The sequence below is a fragment of the Gavialis gangeticus genome, unplaced genomic scaffold, assembly GCF_001723915.1.
Source record: "Gavialis gangeticus isolate Ggan-Ray unplaced genomic scaffold, GavGan_comp1, whole genome shotgun sequence".
Classification (NCBI taxonomy): domain Eukaryota; kingdom Metazoa; phylum Chordata; order Crocodylia; family Gavialidae; genus Gavialis; species Gavialis gangeticus.
In genome coordinates this window covers 100,758,902-100,786,684 of record NW_017729025.1, presented here as the reverse complement: position 1 = coordinate 100,786,684, position 27,783 = coordinate 100,758,902, and the positions used below count along the sequence as shown (strand labels likewise).

The window sequence follows — 27,783 nt, the reverse complement described above, 5'->3', positions numbered from 1 at the left end:
TTTTAATCACGGAAAAACACAGATTTTGGAGGTTTTAATCAGAGAATTTGCAGGTTTCTGGGGGGGAAGGGGTTATCAGAGAATTTGTGTTTTTTTTTAACAGAGAAAACCATGATCCCTATGGGGGCCTCAATCTCCTCTCCCTGCCAGCTTACTTGCGGGACCTGCTCTCCAGGCTGCCTAAGGCCATGTGCATACACCTGCACATGGCACCCCCTGCCTGACGGCCCTCCTTCCACTCCCCCACCCCCATGCAGGCTGGATCTCTGCCAGCCTGCAGAGGGCTCAGCCCAAAACTTCAGAGTCCACAGGTTTCTCCAGCAAAATGAGAAATCCATGTTTGCCTCTGGTAAAAGGTAAAATCCATGGTTTACTCCATTTTTCTGTGGGACATGGAAAACCTAGATCCCTGGTGATCAGGCCCAGATGGCCTGCACTGTCCCTGCTCATCTCCATGCACCAGAATCAGGTGCCCAATCTCATGTGCAGGGCCTAGGGTTCCCCAATGGGTCTGGAAATTTGGCAGCAGAGGAGTGGTGCTCCTCCACTGGCAAATATCCAGACCCCTGGAGAGCCCTATGAGCCAGATTACACATTGTTGGGGGCTGGATCTGGCCCGTAGCCAAGGGGTTGGGCACCCCTGATTTAGAGTCTAAGCAGCTGCATCCATTGCAGTGCTGGCCCTGCTCTAGTGTCTGGATGAAAGTGCATTCACCAGTAAATGAATATATAATTAGCATCATAGTTAAATTAATCATGTATCACTACCGTAAACCATTCATAAGTGCTTTGAGATCCTCTGAAGGGTGATGCTATAGATTTGCAAAGTGATTTCACTGTAATCACTCCATCTTTCACATCGCCTTCTCAGGTTAAAAATAGAAACAATTTCTGAATGGGAAGAGTTACTGAGATATTCAGAAGTCTCAGACAATAAGAACAGATTATAAAGGTAAATGAACCAATGGGTCACTCAGCAGGAATTATGAGATGTAAATCCTGCTTCTTTAAACTTTCCTGTTTTGTCATCTGAGCCCTGGTTCCATTTCTTCTGCTTCCTGCTCTACGAGCAGAAAGGGAGAGCAAAAGACCAGTCACTGCAACTTTCCATGGGAAAAACTGTCTTCAGTTTAATAAATGATATATTAAAAAATGGCTTGTCCATTCCAGCCAGGGAATTTGAATTCTCTTTATATTATCAAAAGCTACTGCTAATACCTGAGCATAGGTTTTGGTGCTCAGGTATTAGCAATAGCTTTTGGTAATATAAAGCTGCATTACCAAAGCTTTATATTACCATTCCAAGATTGTCCGGGAATTAGAAAAAGCTGATGAGAAAGACTCAATGCTCTCCTTGCACAGAAACAAATCTAGTTGTCTCTTGAATTAATTTCTTATTGCTCCAGCTACTTTCATGGGCAATTTATTCCACATGTCTGTTACCCTCTGAGCGATGCAGTCCTGCCTGAGTTCACTGTTTACACCTCACTTATGTGGGACCAAACTCTGAAGGCATCGTGAACTCCTCACTCTAATATATTCTCTTTTGTATCAGTGGGCCAAGTCTTGGGGATTTAAATTCTGAGGGACCTGATTCTCAGTTTTGCACAGAAGTGGCTTTATGTAGCTGATGCAGTGTCTCAGAAGTGTGTATAATTTATACTGTCCATTGTGCTTACTTTGAGACTGTGGTACCCTGCCAGAACCATGCACTATATCTAAGAATAATCAGATATCAGGCTTTAAGTCTTTACATTCTGAGCCCCTTGGCTTCTGTAGCTGTTTTCTTAAGTTACAGCTTTGGAATTTGGCCTTTCGAGGACTGGTCTATACACAGTATTCATAACATTTTACACTGATGTAGAAATCAGTATAGTTAAAGCTGTTCGACCACCTAAGGTAGTTGAAATATTCTGTTGTGTTATAGAAGGGTGGCAGTGGTGTGTGTATGGTATGTTACATATATCCCCTAAATTTATAGAAATAAGTTACCCTGATTCAAGAAGCTTTATACCAGTTTGCCTTTGTCATCACAAGAGTATTACTTCTTGAATTACACCAGTTTCTGAACCAGTATATTGCAACCATACAGCTCCTGCCTATGCACCGACTGTAAATTGTTACCTAATTTTTGTACCCTTTGACTAACAACAAAAACAACAGCAAATTCATTCTGTTTTATCCATCCCTTTGGTGACTTTTCAAACCTGTGTTCCTGCTGTTTGTAGCACTTATCTAATGGCCCATCTGCCTCTTCTTATTTTTTTCTCTCTTTCTTCCAGTTCTTCATGTTTATTTTGTTAATCTTCCTGGCAGAGCTCTCGGCTGCAATCCTGGCTTTTATCTTCAGAGAGAACGTAAGTATTCTGTTGTGGACATGCTGGATGCGCTCTGAGTCCCTGTGGGATTTAGCCATGCCCAGGTGGAGCTTAGTTTTTTAGCTGGTCATGTATGTGTCTGTTGAGCGAGTGTTTCTTTAGAATATCAATGAACCATCAATATTGTTACCTTCAGTCTGAAGAAGTTCCAGGCAGCCAGTGAATATAAACTAACCTGAATTGTGCTAGGTAGATGGCTTATATACACAGGACATATGCTGAGGGAGTACTTAACTCCTGAAGATTTTCAGAGTCCATATTCTCATGCAGGCAAATCATTGTATCAGAAGTTATCCGGATACACATCCTCATAGAAAAATAGTTTTTTACAGTAAAGTTATCTTAAAAGCATCTTTCTTCTTTCATTTTTGATGTAGCACATGCTAATACATATGTTGAAAGACCTTGCCCTCCACTGCTTGCTTTGTCCATGCTGCTAAAATTTGTGCATGTTTTTATTCCCTCTCAGCTTGACCTTCTCCCAGGCTTTTCTGATAATCGCTTTGTCCCTTCCAGGCTCGTTGTTTTTAAGCTTGCCCTTCTGGTCTGTTTTTTTGCCTCCTACCACACTGCCCCTCCTCCCTCAGTCTCTGATTTTCTCCACTGATCCTTTCCCCATAGCACATGTAGAGAGACATTTGAGTTCTTACTTCTAAGAGTATGAATGTAAAACAACATATAGAAAATTGGAAGGGGGTGGGGACTCAGCTCTCCACCTGTCTGCTCTTAGCTTTTGGTAAGTGAAGTTAACTCAGAGCAACTTAGCTGTGTTCTGGCTTCCATTTACCACAGAATAAATGCAGGCATATGGATGGTTACCACACATCAGCTGCTCTGTGGGAAGTTTTCACCCCCCTTTTAACTCACATACTTTGTTCATTTATTGATAAGCTAAGGCTCCTATTTACCTGTACCCTAAAGGACTTCAGCCCCTCCCTACATCTCTGCCATGTGTCTCATTGCACAACCCTTTGCCACCTCTGTTCTGTCAGGCCAGGTACAGACATTACACTTTTACTAGTATAAGTGATCGGAAACTGGTCCATACTCATAACAGAAGTTCGGCGCACATAGACTGGTTTAAAAATGGCAGAACCCAGTCTAAAATTTGCCCCCCTCCATTTCCTACCTCAACCAAAGGGCAAATGTGTGTTTTGTTCACCACTGACCTAAACTATGCTGCTTACAGAACACCTTATAACTTAGCCTGATTCCACCTCAGGCATGAATGTCCATACCTAGCCTCCATATTCCCAGTCCACTTGGCCTTTCTCCCACAAGTGTCTTTCATGTCCCCTCTTGTGCATAAAACATCCTCACAATTATTCTGTAAAGGAAAAATTCTGCCCCACTTCAGCTCCCTCCTCAAATTAAAATCTTTTTTTGGTATTCATTAACAAACCTGTCAGCTCATAATGGGCTATATATAGCTGGTAATTGGTGATTTCTGATATTTATTTTCCTTGATCTTTGATCTATATTCTTACTATTGGTTCTTCATCTACTTTCTGACTTTTCCTTCTAGTTACACGTACATCACAGCCCAATACTGAATATAACAAAAACTTCTGAGCAAGTGTACACAGAAGGACCTTGCAGTATGATGACCTAGTTTTGATTTACTCCAGCCAGGCTGTATTTTATCTGTATAAGAATTTTATAAACAAGGAGAGACAGAAGAGTTAGAAAGCTGATACCAAAACAATACCGTGTTTGTACAGTAGGATGGTCAATGGGGAGGCAGGCAGGGGGTGAGAGTGGAATTTTTTCATTATAACCTGGTGGTCTTCATATCTCTGCTTTGCGCTTAAACAGTTGGGAAAGAGTGGTGCTTTGTAAACAGCATGGATACTCCATTCAAAATGAGCAAGAACTCTCTTAGTGGGAATAGTTACAGCTCTCTAAATAGAAGTTGCAGCTTGGGGGGTCTGATGTGGTCTGGTCAATGCAGCTATTGCGCAGAGAGTTCTTTAGAGGATTCTTTCACAAGTGGACCTCACACATAGAAACAATTCCTCCCCCACCTACAACCTCCTCTCCTTGTCTCTCTCACTGTCTTTCACATACACACACACCTATGCAGAATTAGATATTGCTCATGCGCACGCGCGCGCGCACACACTCACACACACACACACACACACACACGCGCGCGCGCACACACGCGCACACACACACACACACACACAGTTATGCAGAATTTCATATTGCTCCCCCAGAGTTATCTTCACAGGGGACAGATAACTAAATCACTAGTCAGTAGGCTCTTGGGTAAGCAGGATACAGCTTGTGGAGACTGACTGTACCCAGATCCAGAACAGAGGATAGTTTCATAGTTTCGTGTGGCAAACTAGAAAAGAGGCACCAGCGCCTAGACAAACATATGGGGACCTGATGTTCCTTTTGCTTATATCACTGTAACTTGATCACCTCCGTGGAGTTACTCCTGGTCTGCAGGTGTAAATAAAAGAAGTAACAGGCCCCAAGTGATGCAGTCCAGCAGCTCTCATGAAGGCAAATACCCCACTGCCCATATTGTTAGTTCCAAGTGCACAACCAGGTCCTTAGCTGCCCTCTTCCATTTACTGTGCCTGTGTAATTTGTTAAGGTCAGTGGTGGGGGATTATCTCTGCCATGGCTCGTCATTATTTCTGTATCCTTTTTAGGCCTTGATCTTTCAAGGCAGCTATGTGCTCAATGTCCACTGAAGTCATGGGAAGTTGAAGACATGCTGTAAATTGCAAGAGCAAGTCCTTAGCTAGTTATTTCATGAAGCACCCTCTTCAAATGGGCTTAGTATGTTAAAATGTAAAAGAGAACTCTATATCAAGTCACAAGAGCTAAATGAACCCCCCTGTCAGAACAGACAGCTAAGAAAAACCTTGTAGAATCCTGTATTTTTTTAACTTGGACCTCCTCCATCTGTAGTTTATGGATGTAAAGATGTGAAGAATCTTGGAAGCTCTATAATTTTCTATCCACAGACACAAAGTCACTGGGAAACAGCTCTGTCCATGCGTGTGAGGTTTCTGGTTTTGTTCCTCCCTAGCTCCTTTTGAACAAAGCCGAGGTATTTTGTGTTGTTGTATATTTTAAATAGCCCCAGTTTGTAGCTTTGTCAATATTTGTAACTCATTTTGCTATTGTGTATGGGTTAGCCCAGAGCTGGCTGGCTGGACAGTGTGTCTGCCAAAAGGACAAGGTTTGATCTGACTTTGAATCAATATTTGGATGAAGTATTTAGATTACCTAGTTGTGCTGAAACACATTTTTTTCTCCTTCCAAACATGAGGGCTGTGCAAGACAACTCAGAAATGTAAAGTCAATGAAGTTAAAAAAAACTGATTGCAGCAACAATTGATTAAAATGTTACCTAGAGATTCACATTTTAAAATGCTACCGAGTGAAATTGCTCTCCAGGTTGCAGTGTTAAATGTGAATTTGTGCACCTTGCTTCACAGACATTCCTTCATTTGAATGTTACTATTATAGCTGTCGTTCTGCACTGCATGGCCATGTTCTCTAGACAGAAGATATAGAAGTAACAGATAGGTTGCAACTGCTCACTTTCCAGATAGTGCCATACCACGTTATCTAGTACAGTATCTAATATACACACTATCTCCCACACCGCTCTACAGAGCGAAATAATACAGTTGCAAAGTTTAATACTTAAAAGCAGAAGGAGAAAAAGGAGGTTAAGAGACAGAGACCAGGGGGAAAAAAGAGATGTTTTCTGATGAGATTAGAAATTAGATGTAGAGTCAGTGATGCAAAGAGAGGGAAGAAGGGTGCTCCAAATGACAGCACAGCAGAGGAAAAGGTTGGCACTGGTGAAAACTGTGTAAAGGAGATAAAGAGGAAATGGAGTGACTGACATAAGATGGTAGAGAGACATATTCCATCAGTCCAGCAGGACACAGAGCTGTGTTGAAGTGAACCCTTGAAATGAATGCAATCAATAGTCATACTTGTTCTTCACACCTGTGCAGTTCAGTGTCAAAGGTTCCTCCTAGGGAAGGAGTTTTCTTGAGGTGCAGGGCTCTGCTTCACAGGATGGTGGTTATTTCACTTTTAATTTCTTCCATAAACAACATAGGAAGGGAGAAACTTAGTCTGAACCAAGGCCAGCTCCTTCTTGGTCCATCAGAGGCCCAACTAAACGAAGCACAAAAGGGCTTTTTGTTGTTGTTTTTTCTTCTTTGTTTTAAGACAGCCCTTAGTGTGATGGCAAGACTAACTCTTTCACCTGAACTGTCTTCTGGTGAAAGAGTTTCATTCATTCTCTTCAAAATGTCTTTGGGCTTAGTTTTGATGTGTTAGATTAGAACCTATCTGAGAGGGTCAACAGATTCACACATTGGACAGGAAAGAAGCCCACCGGAGGGAGCAGGGATGGGAGTCAAGATTATTGGAATTTATTTCCAGCTCTACCACCGACCTTCTGAGTGACCTTGGGCAAGTCACATCCACTCTTGGTGCCTCAGTTACATCAGCTGTAAAGAAAAAGAAATATGATGATTACTTGTCTTTATAGATCACTTAGAGCTTCATAGATGACAAACAGTATGGAAGAAAGTCTGTTAGACTATCTATGCAAGGAGCACTTGCTGATTTAGGAATATTAACAGGCTGCGGTGACAAGGTTCTCCTTCAGTTGATATGTACCAGTATAGGAAAGCCACCTCACTAGTTTTAGCAGTCGCAACGCATTTTTGCCAGCGTGACTTTATCTCTAGTTGAGTTTTCTGCTAGCACAGCTATGTCTGTCAGGGATCACACATCTTCACACCTGTGACTGAGATTTGTAGATTAGCTCCATCATTGAGCCCTTTAAGCCATTAATGTCTTCAGCTCCATTATCATTCCTGGTTGCATATTCATTTTCTCCCTCTCTGTGTGGCGCCTTGCTGACTTTTATCCTGCGTGTGTATGTATTTTCCTCAAAGAAGAAAGCAGCTTGTGCAGCCCAATTTTGACATTTTTTCTGAACTTCAGATGTTTGGGGCATGCTGCAGTTTAACAGCAACAAAGGAGGATTGGTTTTTTTTTCTGGCAAACAGACCCTTCCAGCTCTGGGCTTTGTTTTAGGCCAAGTCTCATAAAAATCACACAAACTCCAACCAATTTCCTCTGGGATGGCTGCTGTCAAAATAAAGGTTTCACTTTATATTCAAATGACTCTTTTGTTTTAGACTGGGCCAAAGGCGGCCAGTTGGGATTTTCACTAACCGTAATATTAGTTTCAAAGTCTGCATTTAGGAAATAGACATGCATCAATAAAAAGTCTGTGCTACTGGCTCTGCAGGATGGGGATCTGGGTGGGTAAATTATGCAAAAGAAGGGCAGGAGAGAAGAATGCCGACCATATGTCTGGGTCCTGTCTAACTCACTGTTCCCTAATGTACTGATCTCTCAGGGGGAAATACGTGTCTTGTCTGACTGATAGCATTCAGCTTCTCAAATCATATATGTAACTTTGCCGAAGTCCTTTTTCAAAAAATGATTAAGGCACTTCAAAAGCTACCTCATTTGAAGTCAGTTGATTTAAACTTTTAAGTCTTTTATGAGTATTTGAAAATGTTACTCTGTGTCAATTTACATTTTGTAAAAACAGGCCCAAAAACACCTGTAAGGCTAAATAAATGCATAAAATCATTTAAAAAAAAAACCCAAGGTGGCATTCTGGCCCCTTTGGAAAAAAATGGCAGCATTTCCATGGCACGGGGATTACATTTAAAGTTTCCATTAATTCTTGTAACAAAGTTCTAAAGGAACCAATTGATTTTTCAAGAAATATGTAAGTCCTTGCGTTCTTTGGAACCCACACATTGCATATTAAGAACCTGAAAGTGAAGCTACTTTTTCTGCTATATTTAATAGTATGCATTATTAGTAGTTTTATATCAGAAATGTATTTGGCACTGCGGAACTCACTAAAAAAAACAGTATTGGTTTCCCAAAGAGCTTATGGTCTTGAAGATTCCCATCTAGTAATATACAATTTGGAGTAGATTGTGTACCTGGTTGAGACCTGTGGACTTCAGTAGTGCTCTGGGCTAGTGCAGATGTCTGGATTAGAATTCAGGTCTGACATTTAGAGAAAGACACTTATTGGTGCGAACCACTGTTCCAGGTTTAGGTGGCTTAGTTTAAGCCATCTAAACTTGAATCAGGTGTAGCACGTGCAGGCATTTCCGCTTGCCAGGAGTGGTATGGACAGCAAAAGGTAAGGCCAGAGGCAGGGAGTGAGAGATGGGGAAGGGGATTTAATAGATGGGCCTGATTCTGGCAAAGATTTGCAGTAGTTCCACGAAAGTCAGTGGAGAGGGATATTGATGTAAGTCAGAAGACAATTATGCCCTGGACAATTTCTCTTTAAATAGGCCCTTATGTAAAAAAATAAATAAAAGTGAATATTAGCTTTAAACTACCTACATATACCTTAATCTTGGCTTTTTTTTAGTTATTTTTAACCAGTGGTTTTAATATACAAGTTGCATTCAGCACGGATATGGTTAAAGTAGAGGTCAGTGTATCTGAGATGTCGGTATTCCATCTATACGTTATGAAGACATCACTACTTACCTTGAAACTAAAGCTGCAAGGAATGAGGAGGCAAAAGTCAGCAAGGTTTTACTGGCTGCAATTACACAATGAATAAAGGAGGGTTTCATTCAGCATTCTCACATATAAATCAGTATTTGCAGTCACAAAGCTCTGCTCCCCTGCCCCACACACCCAGTCAGAGTGAGTATCATGCTCCTTGGTTTCCAAAGTTTGCATATAGCGTACACATGCTGACACCTAACCCCTGCGCATGTAATGAGCTTTCCAGTTTAAATGCTTGAAGAACCCAAACTAGCCTCTATTGAAGTCAATGGAAAGAGCCTAGTTTACTTCATGGGACATCAGATTAAGTGTTAAAACTTGCAGGCTACATCTGTATGCCTACTTACAGTTGTGGTTTGGATTAAAGCTCAAATTTTTTATAACTTAATCCTGCAAGAACTTCTTGGAGTAGCTGAGCATCCTCAGTTCTCACTGAAATCCATGGGAGTTGAGGGTGCTTAGCACTTTCCAGGAGGTGCTAAGTAGAAGATCTCAGAGATCAGTTCATTAGTTTCTTGCAGGAGGGCAGATTCAGTGCATGTCCTTGAAGGATGTAGAACTGATGTTTTGGGAACTTACCAAAACTAGACCATCTTTGGAGTTTCCTTCTCCAGGGGATAACTGCATAGAAACTTGTTTCTACAGCTAGATTGGTAATATAGGAATGGGTACAACAAGAACAATGGTGCAGGCAATCATCTTCTCTTTTTCTACTAATTTTCTATATTTCAGCTGACCAGAGAGTTTTTCACCAAGGAGCTAAAGAAACACTATCAAGGGAATAATGAGACGGATGTCTTTTCCTCCACTTGGAACTCAGTTATGATCACAGTAAGTCAATGTATGCTCCTGGGCATTTTAGTAGCTTAGAAGAGGAGTGTCCCAGAGCTGCCACTTACACTCCCATGAGGTAAAACACTATGCAGCATACAAGCCATCTTGGATTGTAGTGCTCAATTAGGAGTTAAATTACATTCCTACTGGCAGCACCCACCTTGCTGAAAGTGATGCATTATTTGAGTTGCCAGCGGTCCCAAAAGAACATATCGTCAGAGTCAGTCAGTTAGCTTGATGGTGAGTGCCCTGGTTATTGCTCTCAAGAATACTGTTTCAAACCCTCGCTAGGTCATCAGTGATCAAAAGTTGTTTCTACCCGATGGCTTTTTCATGGCCTCTGTGAGATTGGTTGAGGGGCAAGAGCTTAGTGCAAAAATATTCACTCACATAATTTACTTCATTATTATAATCCTAAAGAAGGAGGAGAAAGATTGATTGTGCTGTCAAGTCTGAATTTTCTTCTCATGCTCTTCTCCAGGAGCAGGAAGGAAAGGCGGTGTGCTTTGGAAACTCTACTGTAGTGCAGGGCACGCTATGCATAATCTGTGGATAAATACAGGACATCATTTTCCATAGTTGCCAATCCAGTTTTACAGTTTAAAAAAAGTCTTGCCTCTTTTGCCGATTCAGGAACTGAGTAAAGAAGTTTTCATTTTATGCATGAAATATTTAAAATGTTTGATGACTGAATAAGAGCATCACTTGAGTGCTTGTAGGTGACCTTCAGTGAACCATCTCGTGAATTAGAGTTGAAATGGGAAATAGAACATTCTGCGCATCAACCATAGGGAGGGTGAGAAATAAATGGTCTACATTTTCTGTAGATTTAGGGTGTGATCTTTATCCGGGCAGTTGGGTTCTGATCCAAAATGCACAGAAGTCAGTAGAAAAGACTCCATTAGATATTTTTGTGCCTCAGTGTCCCTATCTATAAAATGGGGATAACAATACTTTTGTAATCCACTTTGAAATAAAATATACGAACACAGCCTACTTCCTTGGTTGGTTTCTTGGCAGTGGCATTGCCTTTCTCTACCCCTGCTAGATTCCCTCCTCCCACAAAATCATGAGTTTGAAGGCCTCAGTGGCCTGGGTCCTATGTACCTAAAGGAGCATCTTTTTTCCCTTTTGCCCCATTGTAGTTCCTAAAGTCACCCAAGAACAGCCTCCTGCAAGTATTATCAATGCACCAAGTTTGCTATCAAAAACATGTGGGAGGTTATTCTCAGTAGTCACTCCTTGGATCTAGAGTTTCCTCCCCCTTGAAGCCTGCCTGAGCCTTCACATCTTCTGGGAACGCTCTAGAGTTTAAGATGTTCCTGCTTGGGCCGGCATGTAGCAGTCAACGCTAATTTGAAATATTGTTTGGGAGGGGGTCTCTGGATAGGATATTTTAATGGTCTATTCTATTGGCATTTCTAGGTTATTTTGTTTCTCCTGCTTTGTTCTCTTGCTCACTTGTTTTATAAATTATTTTGTTCTCTTCTGAAAGCCACCTTGAGCTTTTCTTGGGAAAGATGGCTTATAAATCCTATCAATAAGTAAATCTGTAAATAAAGATACTGGTGATGTCTCCTCTCAGCATGTAACCAATTAGTTTCTCTTTTCCATTCAATGCTTCCTAGTTTGGCTGTTGCGGAGTGAATGGGCCAGAAGATTTTGAAATGGCTTCTCATTTCCAGCACCTACATTCAGGTGATGCCGTACCAGAAGCATGTTGCCGGCGAGCACTCCAGACTCGGGATGGACCATTCATTGGGAAGGAAGACTGTCTCCAAGGACTGGAAATGTACCAGAACCGACAGGTAAGGGAGCTGATCTTGTGGCTCAAAGGAGCTTCCCCATGACTCTGCTACATGAAGCAGAGCATGATGGGAAGTGACAGTTCTCATCTGTCCCTACCATCGTGGCCATGATGCAGATAGCAAGTGCCTAAACCAACTATATGCTGTGAGTATACAGTCTGTGCCTTATTTTAATAGAGTTCCTTCATTCTGTGGGCTTCAAACCCACGACAGGAGCATAGAGGTGTGATATCAATAGTACATGTCCCTGGATGTAATGAATGCATGTTCTTAGGGTAAAAAATGACACATTTATCGTTGCATTTCCTCACCTTGAAGCAGCCAAGAACCATATTCCTGTTCCTTCTCTCTCTGACTTTTTCATTTGCTTTCATTGTTCCTGCAGTTTTTATTGTACAGAATGAGAAGATTAATGAAATGGAAAGTAGAATTACTTGTACAGTCATTTGTTTCAATATAAATCTTAAATTTCTACTCTTAAGCATAGTGCAGAATCAGGAATTGGTCCTTTTGCACAGGTGGCAACAAGGCACCAGGAAGTTAGGCGTATGCTAACTTTAGTCAGTAGTGATAGAACTCCAGTTACTATCCACTGGCTGCTAAGTGGCCCCAGGGTGAAATTACATTTTTATGGGCACCAAATTGTTCCCAGTTACTCAGTATCAACGTTACAAAAAACCGCACATCTACAGTCAGCCCTTACTGTCACTTGTTGGCTTGCTTAACAGAGAAGGGAGAGACTGAATAGGTCTCTTCTCACTGAAAGTGATGGTTCATTCAAGGAAAGAATTAGCCATACTGAGTGATACTAGGGAAGCATGCAAGAGTAGGGCCTTTGTCCAAATTTCTCTGCCCTGACTTCCTCGGCTCTAGGGATAAGCAGAGCATTTCAGTCACTTTGACTCAGTCCACCACTTTTTTTTACCAGTATTAAGCTTTAACAAGGACATTTGAGACATTATCACCTTCTATTTTGACTATGCACTGAACTAGCCTTTTTCATTAGGTGAATCCACACACTTCCCCTAGCAGCATTGTTCTCCCTTTACTTACCCAAAGCCCAGACACTTCCATTAACACATTGTTCTGTGGTTTGCTCTTTATTATTTTCATCCACTATTTGTAGGACCGCTGTACTGTATACACTGTCTGTACACTGCCTTCTCATCTCCCCTTTGGGCGTGGCAGTAGTTCCATTTCCAGTTCTTGATAGCAGATTGTGAAAGAAAGATGATGAGTTTAGAAATTGTGTGTAAGCTGTTCCGTAGTCTGAGGGCCGGAAAATATTGGCAGGGGTGCTTTGGGTGAGAGATCATAGCAGACGCTGCAGTACTGCTTCTGCCAGGTCTAATTGGCACACACAGGAAAAGGAGGCAGAGAGAGAATGAGACAGAGGCAACAAACTGAAAAACAGGGCAAACGATGACAATAAAGTTGTCTCTTTTCCCATTGTTGCCTTTCTGTTTAAGGGGCATCACCATGGCATATCAGGTGCATGAGTTCCTTTTTCAGTCCTATGGAAAAGTAGATCTTCATTGCTCTTGGTGTTACTGCAGCAGGATGACTGTAAAAACAGAACTAGAGAAAAGAAACTAAGAAATAGCTCATTCTGGTGTTTCTTTAAAGAGAATGGAAAGCTTGTTGAATGTTGATTGCTCTCAGACAGTCTTGAACCAAAGTCAAGATCTTGGAGAGCAAAGCTACCTAAAGCTGCCATACTTGATACTGGCTTCCAGGCTTAGCCTAGTGTGACTGCATGCATCAAAGACAGGTCAGAGGCAGCTAGGACAGACTCACAGTAGGACTGAAATTGGAGTTTTGTTTAATAAACATCAAAGGTTTCATATCTTGGTTCTGCAAAACTGGAAATCAAGCAAGAGCAGACTTTCTCCTGGTCCATTTGTCTGCACAAAAAAAGCCAGCATCAGTAACTCAGTCACTTCCCCAACGGTCCAGCTGCCACCAGTTTACTAGTGTGAGTATTAGTACAACCCAGAGTGAAGATATACAGTACAATGGTAAAAATGCTTAAGCACCATCTATACAAGCACTTGTGCTGCTGATAGAACCGTTACAAATGCACAGCTATCGCTGATAAGCTAGTTCTAATTTTTTGAGGTGCACTGTTTGGGCGCATCCCCACAAGCGCGCACATGCAGTTTGCAGCACATCAAAGCCATTTGAGGTACTGCAAACTGCACACCGTGCATGTGCACCCATTCACTGGGCTGTTAATTTGCAGCACGGCAGGATTTTTTTGACACTGGGAGATCCCGGTGTCAAAAAAACCTGCTGCTAAAAATAGCAAAGTGGCGCATACGGCAGCAGTGTGTGCCACCAGAAACTGAGGCTGGCCATCCAGAGCCATGTTCTGGCTGCTGGCCAGACTCCAAGCAGTGCTGCTGCTGCCATGGGAGGCCCCTAGGATGCCAGGTAAAGGTGCTGGCCCTAGCCTCCTCTGCCCCACTTTGGTCACTTTGTCGTATGCCAGAACACGTGTGCAGGGGCATGCCCTGGGAGAAATAGCAGTGTTGGATAAATATGTGTTGATGCTAATTGTCCCATGGGAAAAGCATGCCCCTTCATGTGTGTGCTCATGGGGATGTGTCCTTTGACTCTATACCAATAAACATCTGCTGTTTATAGAACACCATCCAAAGACCAGTAGGAGGGAGTGGGTCAGTGGTTCCCTGGCAGTGTCTTGTACTGCTGCTTGGTAGGGGGTTCAGCCTGAAGATTGCAGAACTACTTTTGTGACAATGTATGAAGCACCACTGAAGATACTGGGAAAAGAAACAGCAGGTGGAAGCAAGGTTGCTATAGCATAAGGGCCTTGAGAATAGAGAATATTTTGGCGAGAGAATGATAGCAACCTTTCCTTTCCATCTGTAGTAGGGAGAATATGGTGGTCCCTTCAGTGAACACCACCGAGAGTTATTTGTTGTTTGAAATGATGTTCTCCATCCCCTACTCTTTAGCCAAAGGGCACATCAACTCCTGATGACTCCCAGATGTTATTATAATATTGTTATTTTGGGGTGCTTGTTTGATATCAGAATCATTGTCATGTTCAGTAAAGGGCCACATATTGTTCCTTTTGCCAAATGAAAGAACTAGATGATTAAAACCGAAGTTTTAGGGGTGGCAGAGGGAGGAGATGTGTGTCTGTGCACATTTGGGAGGACTGGGATTACAATATACATGCCTAAGCTGCTCTCGTTCTCTCCCTCCGCTACACCCCTGGGAAATACTCAGTAGGAGGCATGTACTTACATACTGAACAGACACTGTTTCTTTTCACATAATCCATTTGCAAAAATTTGCCATTAGGTTGAAGAATTTTAGCACTAGGACAACTCAGCTTTGGATAAGCTGGTGATTCCCAAAAGAGTTCAAATCACTGTTCTCTGTACAGGGACTTTTTAAGGAGTTCCCAGGTTATTAATAATGTGACTAATAATTAATGCTGATAATCCTAAATGACTTTAAGGAGGATGATGGTAATATCTATTTTGCAGTTTAGTGATCCCATTTATCCAAGGGTGCTAAGGCTGCTGCTAGCAAGCATTAATTAAGTCTTCAACCCCCTGGGAGGTGTATATATGATTTGATCCACTTTACAGATGGAGAAGTAAAGAACAGAGTACGGAAGTGACTTGTCCTAGGTTGCAAAGTGAATTATTGGCTAAGCCTGGAATACAACGCAGAAGTGATGACTCAGTCCTCTGTTCTAACCCCTACTCTGTGGTTATAAATAAATAAACCCTTCAATCAAAACAGCCTAATTAATAGCTGCACCTCTAACCTGTACTGCCTAATTTTGTCCATCTTTCTATCTATTTCCCCTGCCTTTCCTGTCTGCCTGCTGTGAGGCTTGGACTGATTAGTGATGGGTCATGACTATGTTATTCCTGCCTGTTGGTTTTATATGTGGTGCACTAAACCTGAATATCCCAGGAGGCTGTCCTCCATCAAGGCACCAACTAACGTGTCACTGTCACCTGCTTTGTAGTGGACTGGGTATCACATACCTAGCTTTTGGGTTGAAGAAGAACTAAATAATCAAGAAGGACTCTAAGTAAATGTCTAGAAAAAAGCAAAAGCTGTTGTTTGTTTTTTTCACCATGGTTTATTCCTTCATAGGGCTGTTACACTGTGATCTTGATCTCCTTTGAGACCTACGTGTACCTTGCAGGAGCTCTTGCCATTGGAGTGCTGGCCATTGAGGTACTGTAGCTGTTAGCGTGATAAAAAATGCAGTATCTGTAGACACAAGCTAGCAACAGAGCTGAACACTCTCCTTTCAAGGAGACCCATACCTGTCAAGATGTAGCAGGAAAATTATTCACTTGTAGTTCAAGTTGACTAGTAAGTGAAGGCTGCATGTTTGCTCAGAGCAAAGAAGTAAACTTGGGTCACAAACCTGTGTACTGCCCTCTGGTGTTAGGCATGGTGTAGAATTACAGATGTATTTCATGCATAAGCAGAGATTTCAAGGAATCTCTAACACCTCTCCAAAGGCTGAGACAACCGTAGATAAATCGTGCCAGTGTTGTTGCTGTTATATCATAGTAACATCCAGAATTCCCCAAGCAGGCATGTGTGGCACCCATGTTATGTAGATCCTGTACAGAAACATGCAAGGCATGGTCCTTGCCCCAGACTGCTGCTGGTCTCTTTGAAGACAAGACCTAGCACATGAGTGTCCCAGCCCATAGGAGTGGAGGAATGAGGAGGCTTCTATACAAAAGTATGATTCCAGAAATGAATTACAGTCACAACTTGAGTAATATATTCAAACTATGCCCTTTTACGTGCATGTATTTAGAGTCTGAAATAAGGGCGTGAGAGCATCTCAGTCAGTTTCCCTTGTATAATTTATTACTGGCTCTAGCAGATCCCAGTTTCCATCAGAAAATCTCACCTACTTGGGAGTGATACCACTTTGTCATGCTGTTACAGGGGTTCTGGCATGCAGCTTCTCACTCATTAGCATTATGAGTGGGTGGTGCTCTTGGATTTTTAGGAGAGCATCTCATGGAGTGAGGCTGGGCTTTCCCTCCTGCTGAGCAAAGCAGACCAACAAGGGCGTGTGAGCTTCACTGCACTAATGAAAGCAGGGAATGGGAGGGGTGACACAGGGGGAGCAGGGCCTGCCAGAACACCTTAAAGTGATTTGGAAATGAACTCAGGTTGCTGCTATAGCCAACCTCTATTGGATTCTTTACCTGGATTTGGCTGACAGTGGGCATGGCTACACAAGACACAAAATTAACAGTAGCTTAATACTACTGCACAGTTGCATGTCACATCAAAACCAGTGCTAATACACTGCTGTACAGTAGTATTAGGCTACTGTGCAGTACCATCACTAAAAAGGCATGTGCTAGCACTAATGTGCAGTAATGCCAGTTACTGCGCATTGATTTAGTATTTGATTATACAAGTACTAAAATGAATGCGCGGTAACTACGGCACATTAATGAACGTGTAGACGTGCCCAGTGTGTGGGATTGGATCTAAAGCAATGAAGAGTGTGGGGAGGTAGAGCTTTTCCTTCTCTGCTAAAACCAGAGAGGGGCTCCCTGTCCTCCCAAACGTTCTTACTGCTTTCTCTGACCATCCTGTGCTCCTGGTTCAATCTGTGTTTAAATACCAGGTGGGAGGCAATGCAGAACCATACCTGGGATTAAGTGAGGGCTTTTTCATTGTTGTGTAGGATGCTTCTGACAGTTATGTTCTGTTTCTCCCATCTTTCTCACCCCTTCCCAGCTCTTTGCCATGATCTTTGCAATGTGTCTGTTTCGAGGGATCCAGTAGGAGGTGTCCCGTGAACAACTGTGATGATCCCATGGGCTTGGGAGAAAAGAAAAAAGGAGGAGGAGGAAACAAGAAAAAAAAACTTTATTTTTTTTAACAATATTGGGGGAAAAAAGGGTTGTGTAATATATGAATGACCAAAAGGATTGTACTTCAGGGGCTGGAACTTTGAGGTGCTGTGCATTACACTACAGAGACCAACCTTCTCCCAGGGCAGCCTGCACTGCTGTTGATCAGGAGCAAAGCACAACTGATTGCACTAGGGACTGAAGAACCCTGCAGGGAGGTTGGGAAGGGAAATAACATGGTGCCCCCTCAGTGCAGAAAAATGCCTAGTGTTCACACCTGTATCATTTATGTAGTAAAGGAAGAGAATAGCCAAGTGCAACACAGTGGCTAGATTCAACACACACAGGAGCAGGTCAGCCAAAATCACATGGGTGTAAAGGTCAGGAAGGTTTTGGACAAGCAGGTAAAAAGGGTTTTTAGTACCAGAAAACTGTGGCAGCTTCTTACTTGCTGATTTCAAATTTGGACTGCAGTTCACCAATGAGGAAATGGAAGTGTGTGTTTACTAAAGGAGAGTCAGCCCATTTCTCTTGACACCTCCAGAAGAAGCAGGCCGCCTTGGACTGCTGGGCCTGGGACATGCCTCCCCCTCGAGTTCCCAGCATGGGGGAGGAGAGTACTTGGTTGGAAGTGCCCATGTGGATCTGAGTGGGCTGAGATGTAGTCAGAAGTTCGGTTCATATCTTTCCTTGTTTCTCTGTCATGTTGGTTGCCTGTTCAGCATTTAATAAGAGAAGTGTGAGCAGTTCCCAGTTTCATCTCCGCTCCTCTTCAAAAATGATTACGAATTAGTCTGCACAAGGAAAGCTTACACTGCCACCCTCAGGAGAGCAGGAATATTGTTTCTCCTCAGAATCCTTGCTGCTTCTCATACATTGAAGAATAGTTTGTAGTGCTTATCTGCATTGAGTCCCAGTGTCTTCCAGCCGTGCGAGGAATTCCCAGACATGGCGCTGGTAGCAAAGTGGACTATTTGCAGTTGTCTCCCATTCTGTTTGTCACTGTAAGCCTTGCGGCTTCATTTCTGCTCTGAAAATTGCCCCACAACTCTTCCCATCAGACTAAGAAGAGTGATCAGGAGTCCTGAATTTTGCTGCCTGTGTTTGGTATCCCTGAAATGCAATTTTTGTCCTGACTTTGTAAATATGGGTGGCATTGCATTTTAACAAAGCATATACAGTGAATTTAACCTTCATCCATTATGACAGGACATGATTTTTTTGTGATATAGTTTGTCCAATAAAAGACATAGTTGGCAGAGATTTTGGGCAAGCTTTCAGGGACAAAATACCCTTCTTCAGGCCTTTCCTGAAAGTTTGTTCAACATCTTTCCCAATTATACAGTTGGTCCAGTAAAATAACAAAAAAAAACCTTGAAAAAACTGTGCTAAGATGGCAGACTGCTCCATGTGGACGAATAAGCTCTGCCTCCTGACATGACTGATTAGCCTGCCCATAGCACCATGCTACTTAGCAGCTAAATGACTTCTGGCTCTGGCTAGGCTAATTCCACTCATGGGCTTCAGACTGATGGAGTGCCCTCAATTTTGGTTGCCAGAGGTTGGGTGCCTTCTTGAAGTACCACTTTGACATTTAAATTATCTCGTGCATTTAGTCCTTTAACAAGCATTCTTGTTAAAGGACCTGGATCCTAGGGTACAAAGAACAGAAATGAAGCTCCAAGCCAGACAGTATTTAGAGTGATAGAAGTGGGTCTATTCTATAGCAGGGGTTCTGTTCTCACACTTGAGCGATTACGTCAGGATGAAGCAAACCCATTAAAAGATTATCAGGCCTGAGCACTGCTAGACCAAGAACCCTGCCCTAAAATGCACCAAGAATTAGGTTGCTGATGGATGAGGAAAGCACATCACAACCTCACAAATAGCTTTGCTGATGACTATGGAAATATTTCCCTGAATGAAGAGAGACGAATCTATTCACTCCAGAAAGAAGGGCACAGTCATGAAGAAAGCCAGACACCACTCACAAATGAAGTCAGCAGTGAGGAGATGATAAAGTTATGATAAGGCCTGTTAATCACTGAGCAGTCTTAGATGCTGTGTTAAAGCTCCCTCAAATGGGTTCCTAGATGGTCTCTCCACAGGAACTGTTTTTAGTAGTGCATGAAATTCTGCCCAACTATACTATGAAGGAAAACAGCTCTGCTAGGCAGAGACAATGCCTGCCCCTCTTTGGAAGTCTCTGTAATTTGTACCTAAAATGCCAAAAATTGGCTGCACTTAAAGAAAACTCCTATGCTAAACTATCCTGAGTCATCAGCCAGCCGTGGCTTGCTGAGGGGCAATGGAGACTGATCTTTGGAATGGGAATAAACCACAAGAGTAGGAGAAGCCATCTAATTGATGTGCCTCTCATGGTACAGGGCATAAAAATGGTGGGGGGAGGGAAAGCTGTCCACTGCACCAAGTGACTGTTGCTCTCCAGTGGAAAGCAAGGGTGGGAGGGAGAGGTTAGTAATATTTTTTTATTGGACCAACTGTGTAGTTAACATCTCTCCCAACTATACTGTTGGTCCAGTAAAAGATACAACCAAAAAACACCCTTGCTTCTCCCATATTTCCTGAATCATTACAGTAGAAAAACACTCCAACCTTACTCTCCAGTGGGGACATGATTGGCACTGGGGAAGAAAACCTAGTAAAATCAGAGTTGTTAATTGGGAAAAGTAAGCAATATCAAACTGGCACCTGGCCTCCTTCCTTTTCTGTTCACCCCACGCCAGCCCTCTTAATGTCTTGCTCTTTATTGAGAACAATCTGTTAAAATCAGAACTTGCAGTGTAGCAGGGGGCAAGGAAGGCCCTGGCTGACACAGGCTCACATAACTGAATGCAAAAAAACCAGCTCTCCCATAAAAGCATAGAATAGGCTTCCAACTCACAAGATGTCCTGCAATGCTCTTTCCTCAGACTGTGAGCTGAGGGAAACCTGTGAGAGCCAAAGGAATAAATACGGGAGCAGCACAAAATGTTGTCTTTCCAGGCTTACTTCCTTCTGGTTTTCCCCATTCTTTGTTCCTTTCCAAAGTTTCACTTTCAAATTTCCTCCCTTTCCATTTTCCTTTATTTTCTCATGTCTGTTCCCACTCCTCCATCTATTTTATTCCCTCAGCTCTCTCATCTCTTCTTGGACTTTCCTTTTTTTTTCTGAGAGACAAGAACGTTTCTTTCTGATCTCAACCATACATCCTGGTTGTCCCTTCTTATTCTTCTCCTTTGGTCCATCTTTTGGCCTCTTGGTGCTATTCTTGCTTACTGGTGTCCTCTATTCTCTCGTTCTCCCCTTCTTGCTGAGATCTTCACGCCCTCCTTGTAAGGACCAGAAGGTGTCATTTTGGACATAGCTGAGCAGCCAGGAAGCAACCCACTCCAGTAAAGAAATGGAAATAGCTGCTAGGAGAAGTGCAAGCCCCCAGTGCAGGTTACAATCATTCCAGGGCATAAGGAGCCAAATGGGAATATGGGGAAATGTCCTCTGCAGAATTGGGATGAATGGGAGGCCCCAGAATTGAAAATCCTTTGTTACTTGGCAGCACAAAAGTGTTTTTTTACCACAGTGGGGTGATGCTGCTGACCTCTGGTCTCATGCTGCATAATAACCAATGTGTTTTGCTCATTTTGGAACACTAGGCAGGAGAAACAAACCCTTTTTTGTATGTCCATTTTTTCCCAAGTTTCTGCTGCATTCTTCTGGGGGCCAGAGTATCAAGTTAAAAACCACTGCTTGCTGGACAGTGCTGCATAAGAAGGTGACCTAATGGGGAGTCATCCAAGTGCTGGTCCCCGCATTGTAGAACCCAAACCACATCCAACACACCTTTCGTGTAATTATAGAGGGCAGTTTGTTTCTGTAAGTCGACAATCCCGTCTGTTATTTAACTCTCAAATTACTGTTGTGAGTGCCTGGGAAAATGGGCTACGTGTGTAATAACGTTGAAATCTATTTTAGAAATTGTAAATGTTCCTTTTATTAGATAGTGGAGCTAATTTATCCTGTATTCCCTATTGTAATGCTTTTTTATATTTGAAGGATTTTTGTAATATAAACCAGAACACGAGCCTGAAGCATTCTGCACGGTTTCTGTGTGCATTTCTTAAAAAAAAATAAATAAAAGAAATAAAGATATTGTGACAGTGAAGTGGCACATTTTTAATTTTCACTTACTTAGGTGATGGTTCATTTTAGCTTACGTACAGTCACTTTCTCACCAAAGGAGGAATAAACTCAGTTACAGCAGCTAGGATGAGGTATAAAAGGAAACCAACACACCTAACAGGCAGAAAAAGCTGATGTGGGTACTGGAAATAGATAGCCTTTCTCCTTTATACCAACTGCTCAAATCTGCTGGACTTCACTGAAGGTGAGGGTAACTAATTCTGGGATTGTACAAAGACAGGTTTCGTTTCTGCCCACTGCAGGGCCAGCTGCAGAAACCAGCCACATAAATCTAGGCGCATCTCTGTTGCAGTACACAAGCCTTCGGAAAACAATACTCCTCTCAGCAATGTACAGGGCTGTACAAAGAGTCTGTTATTCCATGTGTCTCCTTTTCTTCTCATCCTTTCCCAAGGAGGTGAACTGGGCCCATACTCCTGATTTTACAGGTGGGAAAACATGCCCATGAAGGAAAAGTGCCTTGTCTAAGGTCATCAGTAGTAGAGTTGTAACTAAAGTCTAGGTGCTTTTAACTCCAAACTCTCTGCTTTCAACCCTCTCCAGTCTCCAGTGCCTCTTAGTCATTATCTACTGTTCCCCTGGGCACCACCTGTGCCAGGCATATATGAGCAAACACAATTGCTCAGCAAAAAATTGCCAGGCCAACCCCAACTTGTCATTAGAGTGGGTGGGACGAAGGGCAGACACCATCCCAGCTGTGGCTAGAACTGGACTTATTCTTGCCAAGGGATTTAATTCTGTTACACAATCTCTTAATTCCCCATTTTAGCCAAAGCAGAAGAGGCAACCAGCAAGCCTTGTCAGCTTTCTGGCATCAGGCACAGGAAATCAGCCATGGGGACCATCAATCAGCTGCTAAAAATCCATCTTAGTCACTTCTAGGGTCACTTAGACATAGTGTTGGAGGTTCTCTTTCAGCTAGTATGTCATGACTGCCAGGCAGAGAGGATTGCATGAACTCCTTCCCATTCAGTAGAATCACACGGGCTTGCATGTTTGTATGTTCTCTGGCTCATACTCTCCCTAAGGGTGATGATGACAGCACTACAGTATATGACACAATAACAGCATGTCAAGTCAGAATTCAGAAACCAAACTTGAAATAAAAGCATTTTAATGTAATGGGGCTTAGACACACACCTGATTCACCATCCCATGTCCATTACTTTTGTTAGGGAGCAGGACTTCATCCTGACTAGCACCAAATCACCCCCCTGATAAGCTGCAGTCTGTACCCCTGTGTTCTGTCCAGGTCACTGAGCATTTAGAGGGGGCAGCAAGCACACAAGAGAATAGATCTAATGCTTGTATTATCCACAGAGTTGAAAATTCAGCAAAGAGAAACCTGCACTGTGCAGGAAGCAGAGGGACTTGGGGTGTCTGTTGAGCTCAGTGCCTTCAGAAACTAAAACTAGATTTATACTGTTCAATGGCCAACAGAGCATACAGGATGCTTCACCACTGCAACAGAAGCTCATCCATGGCCTACTTGATGGTGATTTCTGGGTAATGAAATGATGCTTCCCAATTAGATGATGCTGTTTTAGCTGAATTAATCCCACATCAGCTCTGAGAGAGAGTGAGAAGATATTTCCTTTCTTACCCACACAGTCCCCATCTTCTGCAACATTCCCCCTATTACTGTGGTCAGCTTTACCTTTCTCATACTGCCAGTATTCTTTACCTTCTATACCACACTCCCTCCAAAGATGGGGAATCTCCAACATGTAACATGCTTACCCAAAGGCCCTATCAACAGCTACAGCCAATATGTTCCACTTAATGAACATGCAGTTCTGCAGGCTGCAACTGCCCAAATTCAGTGACAGGTGTGAAAGAATGACCACTGGTCGATGCATGCAATACTCCATCTTGAGCAGAGCAGTGCCATCCAGCCTGGCCTCATCTGCAGAACTCTGTGGGCAGCACTTAGGCTTTCCCTGTCCCCCAAGGAAGAAAGCTGCTCTCCTAGCACCTGCTCACTAGGCTGAAATAAAAAATACCCCAACGAGCCAGATGCTTCTGAGTTATAAGTTCAGTGTTGGGCATGAGCTATTCAGTAGTTTCCCCTGTGCAGGCAGGAGGGCAGCACTTGAAAGAAGCCTTGGCAAGTAGGTTGCAATTCTTCAGACTTCTACCTCTAACTGGACTCTGCCTCCAGATTCTATCAGTCTCTACAGGTTTTTAATCATCACATATATCACCAACTCAAATATTTTTTAGCATTTCTACTCGAGGCACAAACTTTGTATGGCCAGGAAGTGCAATGTATGTGGTGTCCCAAGTTCATGCAGATGCTTGTAAATACTAAAAGCAAGTCACAGAAATAGTCTTTTGGAGATACTACACTGTACAGAAGCTGTACCACAATTGCTCACTAGATGTCCCTGTTAACTGGACCAAGGCATTTTTTTTTCTGATTTATGCAAAAAAAAAATTCCCTTAGTGTTAGCAACAGTAGCAACCATGGCAGTGGCAGCAGTCTTAACTTTCTTGTTTACAACTCTGTTCTAGGTCCCAACCAATACGAGTTTCTAGGTCAGTCAATTTTTTTTCCATTTGTAGACTAGTCTATTGCAACAGCTCTTCATGTTGGTGCATAAATAGGAAGTCCATTTCATATATACAATCTTCCTAGATTCAGTTTGGTAGAGAAGGAGAAGCATGGTACTATGAGAAGTGTAGGCATGTGTGGAGGGGTAGTTTCTTCATTGGGATGGTCACCAGAAAAAGTAGAAGAGCCAGTGCTGTGGAACCAGGGCAGGTCTTGATAGGACTTGGAAAGAGAAGGGAGGGAATTGGCACTGAGGTCCTTTTATGTCTGGTCTATCTGGAGAAGGCAAGATCTCCCCTTCTTTGCCACTCTTTAGCCCATTCAGATAGGACCCTGGAAGCCGAGTGCCTCAGAACCTGGTCCTTCCTCTAAAAGATATCAACAGAAACTTGATACCCATGTGTAAAGGGTGCAGGAGACCTAGCTTATCTGGTCCTTCAGCATGCTAGACCAAGATTGTTCCCTGCTACAAGTACACTAATGATTTATCCAGTCTAAGCTGTATCTATACTAGGCTTTCCTCTGCTCCCTCCACTCTTTTTGGTAACAAAGGTGCAGCTCCACCAGCAAGCTCAAACCTGTTGCATCTTGGTCAGAAGAAACAGTGTTTAAAATGGTATGGGACAGACTACAATGCTCGCTATTGCTAATAGACTGGTAGAAGCTGGACATTTTAGTGGGGAGGAGAATTTTCTCATCAGAACCATCTCAGAGAAATTTCAGGCTCTAAGGCCTGTTTGGAGCTCTTCAACCTCCATCTCACATTTCATGCCCAGTACACTCTTAAGTATTATTTTTCTGTCACCACAATAACAATACCCTTTTGCTCCATATTCTTCTGTAGAGATCCCCTTGGCTTTACTTTTAGAGGTAGCGTGGCTCTGAGTTTTAATAGAACTGCAGATGGCCTATAATAAAAGAGGGAATATGAATGAGTTTTCCTCTTGTTTCTCCATGTCTAATCATGTGACTCCTGCTTGCATTTCCATAACACCTGTTGCCAGGTTAAATATACCATGTAGTATTTGCTTAGGTAAAAAAGAAAAATTATTCAGCCACAGAAAGAGCTGTTTAGTGCCACCCAAAGACACTGGCCTGGGTTGGTTCTAGATTACCTGAAATATACTCACTCAAAAGGGGAATATGAGTGATGGTCCAAGTTAAGGGGCCCAGGATTGACAGGAATGAGATGAGTCCTTTGCTGGCTTGCTTGGGTCCTTCTCTCCTTTGGGATTTGGTTTCAATGTGCTAGTTCTATTTTGTGCTTTGTTCAAAGGATTAGGAGCTGTGATTCCTAATGGCCAGTTTCCTCAGTAAAACCAACCCCTTTCCCTGAGCCAGCCTAGCCTTTACACCTTGTTAGCCTCCCTCAACCTATTCACTTGCCTTCTCCAGACAGGATCTGAGGGGCCTGCGTGTCTCAGCTCCTTCCCTGCGCCTTGTCTAACAATGGCACCAGCACTGGGTTTACAGTCCGATTCATGCCGGTAAGTGGAAAGAGAACGAAGTTGCTTTCGAACAAAAGGGATTACCAGAAAATTATGCAGAATTACTGACACAGACCCCTGCCGCTCCCTGCCCAGGAAGCCCTGGAAATTAAACTTTCTTGGGCCGGCGTCCAACTTGGTAATAATAGTAAATGCTGATGAGGACGAAGATAGCCAGGCTGACAAGAAGGAGCATGGCACCTGTAGATATTCGGCTGCTCTCGACCAGGGTGATGGTGGTAACTGAAGGAGAAGGAAGGAGACAAGGCACAGGTTGAAATACAATAATTAATTAATGAAATTTGTATAATCCTTTGCTGTTCTACACATGCCCCCCTGTTCTCAAAGAGACTTCCCCATCTTGAAAACCAAGCAACAGTCTCACATTTTCTGCCCAGTAGCACCACACTCTGCTTCTAACAACTGCTGCTGCCCGAGGCCTTAGGAAATCAGCACTACATCACAGAACCAAAATGTTGCTGAGGCCACATTTAACAGTAGAGTAAGCTACAGGTGAGGGCTGGGCAGGTTCCCACGTCCTCTGCAATTTCACAGCCACAGGCTCAACCCCAGATGTGTAACAGCCAGGGTCTGTGACCTGAGCAGTGGTGGAGGCAGGGATTGGGCCAGCTGTGGAATCTGGGACGGCAGCAACAACAATGCCCTTGTGTCCTCACTACGTGAGAACCTGGGGTCAGTGTTCTGCTTACCCGAGGCTCCTTAGGATACTGCTCATCACCCACAATCAAAGTGTTAATTTGGTGAGAAAAAGGAGGGTGAGGAATGGGACACATTGAGCCTTAGCGTCTGACCAAGTCTGAAACAGCAGTTTGGAGAGTGTGTACTACCCTCCGACTGTGGAGGGTCTTACAGGTGACAGATGAAGTAGGGAGTTTAAACAGAAACATCCATTACAAGTGCCTTCAAAGTTGACCTGTCTCTTCTAGTAACAAACAGCTACCTTGTCTCCAAACCTGCCATCTTCCTCCACGGTAACTACAATGCAACTAATGCATGGTCAGTACAAAAAATCCATAGCGTATTGAAAATAACAGGACTGTGTAAACTACATTGAACTGAATCTTAAATAAACTGTGTGAAAGGGAGAGTTCCACAGTGACTTTACCCATTTCCACATTTAGATGTAATCAAAGCTTCCCTACTAAATGGAGACAGCTTTCACAGACTTTCTGGCCTACCATACACCAGCATGCTACAGAACCTGGCTGTAGGGGGAGGTGCAACACCTGAAACTTGGGTGGAAGCAACCTGGAAAAGGGGTATTAGAAGCAAATCTGGCATTCCCAACATAAGCAGTACAACTGCTGTGGAGAAGGAAAAGAGGAAGGGAGACAGGAAAAGCAAATACAAGGAGGGTCTAAAATTCCCCTCTGCTTCATGCAGTCATTTACACCATAGCAAGAGCAAAATGTTACCCTTGTCCTTTTTTACTGCTTTGCATCCAGCCAGCCCACTTTGCCCTCCTGTTTCCCAGAGTTGTATGTTCCCATAGGAGCTAAGCTGCAGACAGTCAGACCTGAGGTGCCCAGAAGGGTTGGGTTAGCACTCAGGCTCGGGATAGAAATTACACAAACTGGTATAAGTGATCAGAAACTAGTTCAAATCTGTAACACAGCAGAAGTTCAGTGCACATAAACTGCTTTCAAAATGGCCAAAACTGGGTTAAGATAAACCTGGATGGATGTAGTATCAGACTTAACTGATTGAGTTTCATAGTTGGTAGGGTTGGAAGGGATCTGAGCAGATCATCAAGTCCGACCCCCTGCCATGGCAGGAAAGAGCACTGGGGTCAAGTGACCCCAGCAAGGTGTTCATCTAGCCTCCTCTTAAAACCCCCCAGGGAAAGAGCCAGCACCACTTCTCTTGGAAGTTGGTTCCAGATCCTAGCTGCCCTGACAGTGAAGTAGCACCTCCTGATGTCTAATCTGAATCTACCCTCTGCCAGCTTGCGACCGTTATTTCTAGTCACTCCTGGTAGTGCTAAGGGAAACAGGGACTCCC

General features: G+C 43.1%; 2 protein-coding genes across 8 annotated transcripts in view; one reads left to right on the top strand and one right to left on the bottom strand.

The window, feature by feature from the left end:
• TSPAN18 (tetraspanin 18) overlaps positions 1-19,911 on the top strand; it is a 268,022-nt gene extending 248,111 nt beyond the window's left edge. For all 6 annotated transcript variants that reach the window (XM_019519353.1, XM_019519350.1, XM_019519351.1 and 3 more), the window contains 5 exons: positions 2,283-2,357; positions 9,723-9,821; positions 11,453-11,632; positions 15,776-15,859; positions 17,405-19,911. In XM_019519353.1, coding sequence (XP_019374898.1) covers positions 2,283-2,357; positions 9,723-9,821; positions 11,453-11,632; positions 15,776-15,859; positions 17,405-17,452 — 486 coding nt within the window. In that variant the 3' untranslated portion in view covers positions 17,453-19,911. The remainder of the gene's footprint in view (positions 1-2,282; positions 2,358-9,722; positions 9,822-11,452; positions 11,633-15,775; positions 15,860-17,404) is intronic.
• A 1,761-nt stretch (positions 19,912-21,672) lies between these two features.
• TP53I11 (tumor protein p53 inducible protein 11) overlaps positions 21,673-27,783 on the bottom strand; it is a 72,275-nt gene continuing 66,164 nt past the window's right edge. For both annotated transcript variants that reach the window (XM_019519355.1, XM_019519354.1), the window contains one exon: positions 21,673-26,004. In XM_019519355.1, the coding sequence (XP_019374900.1) occupies positions 25,871-26,004 (134 nt within the window). In that variant the 3' untranslated portion in view covers positions 21,673-25,870. The remainder of the gene's footprint in view (positions 26,005-27,783) is intronic.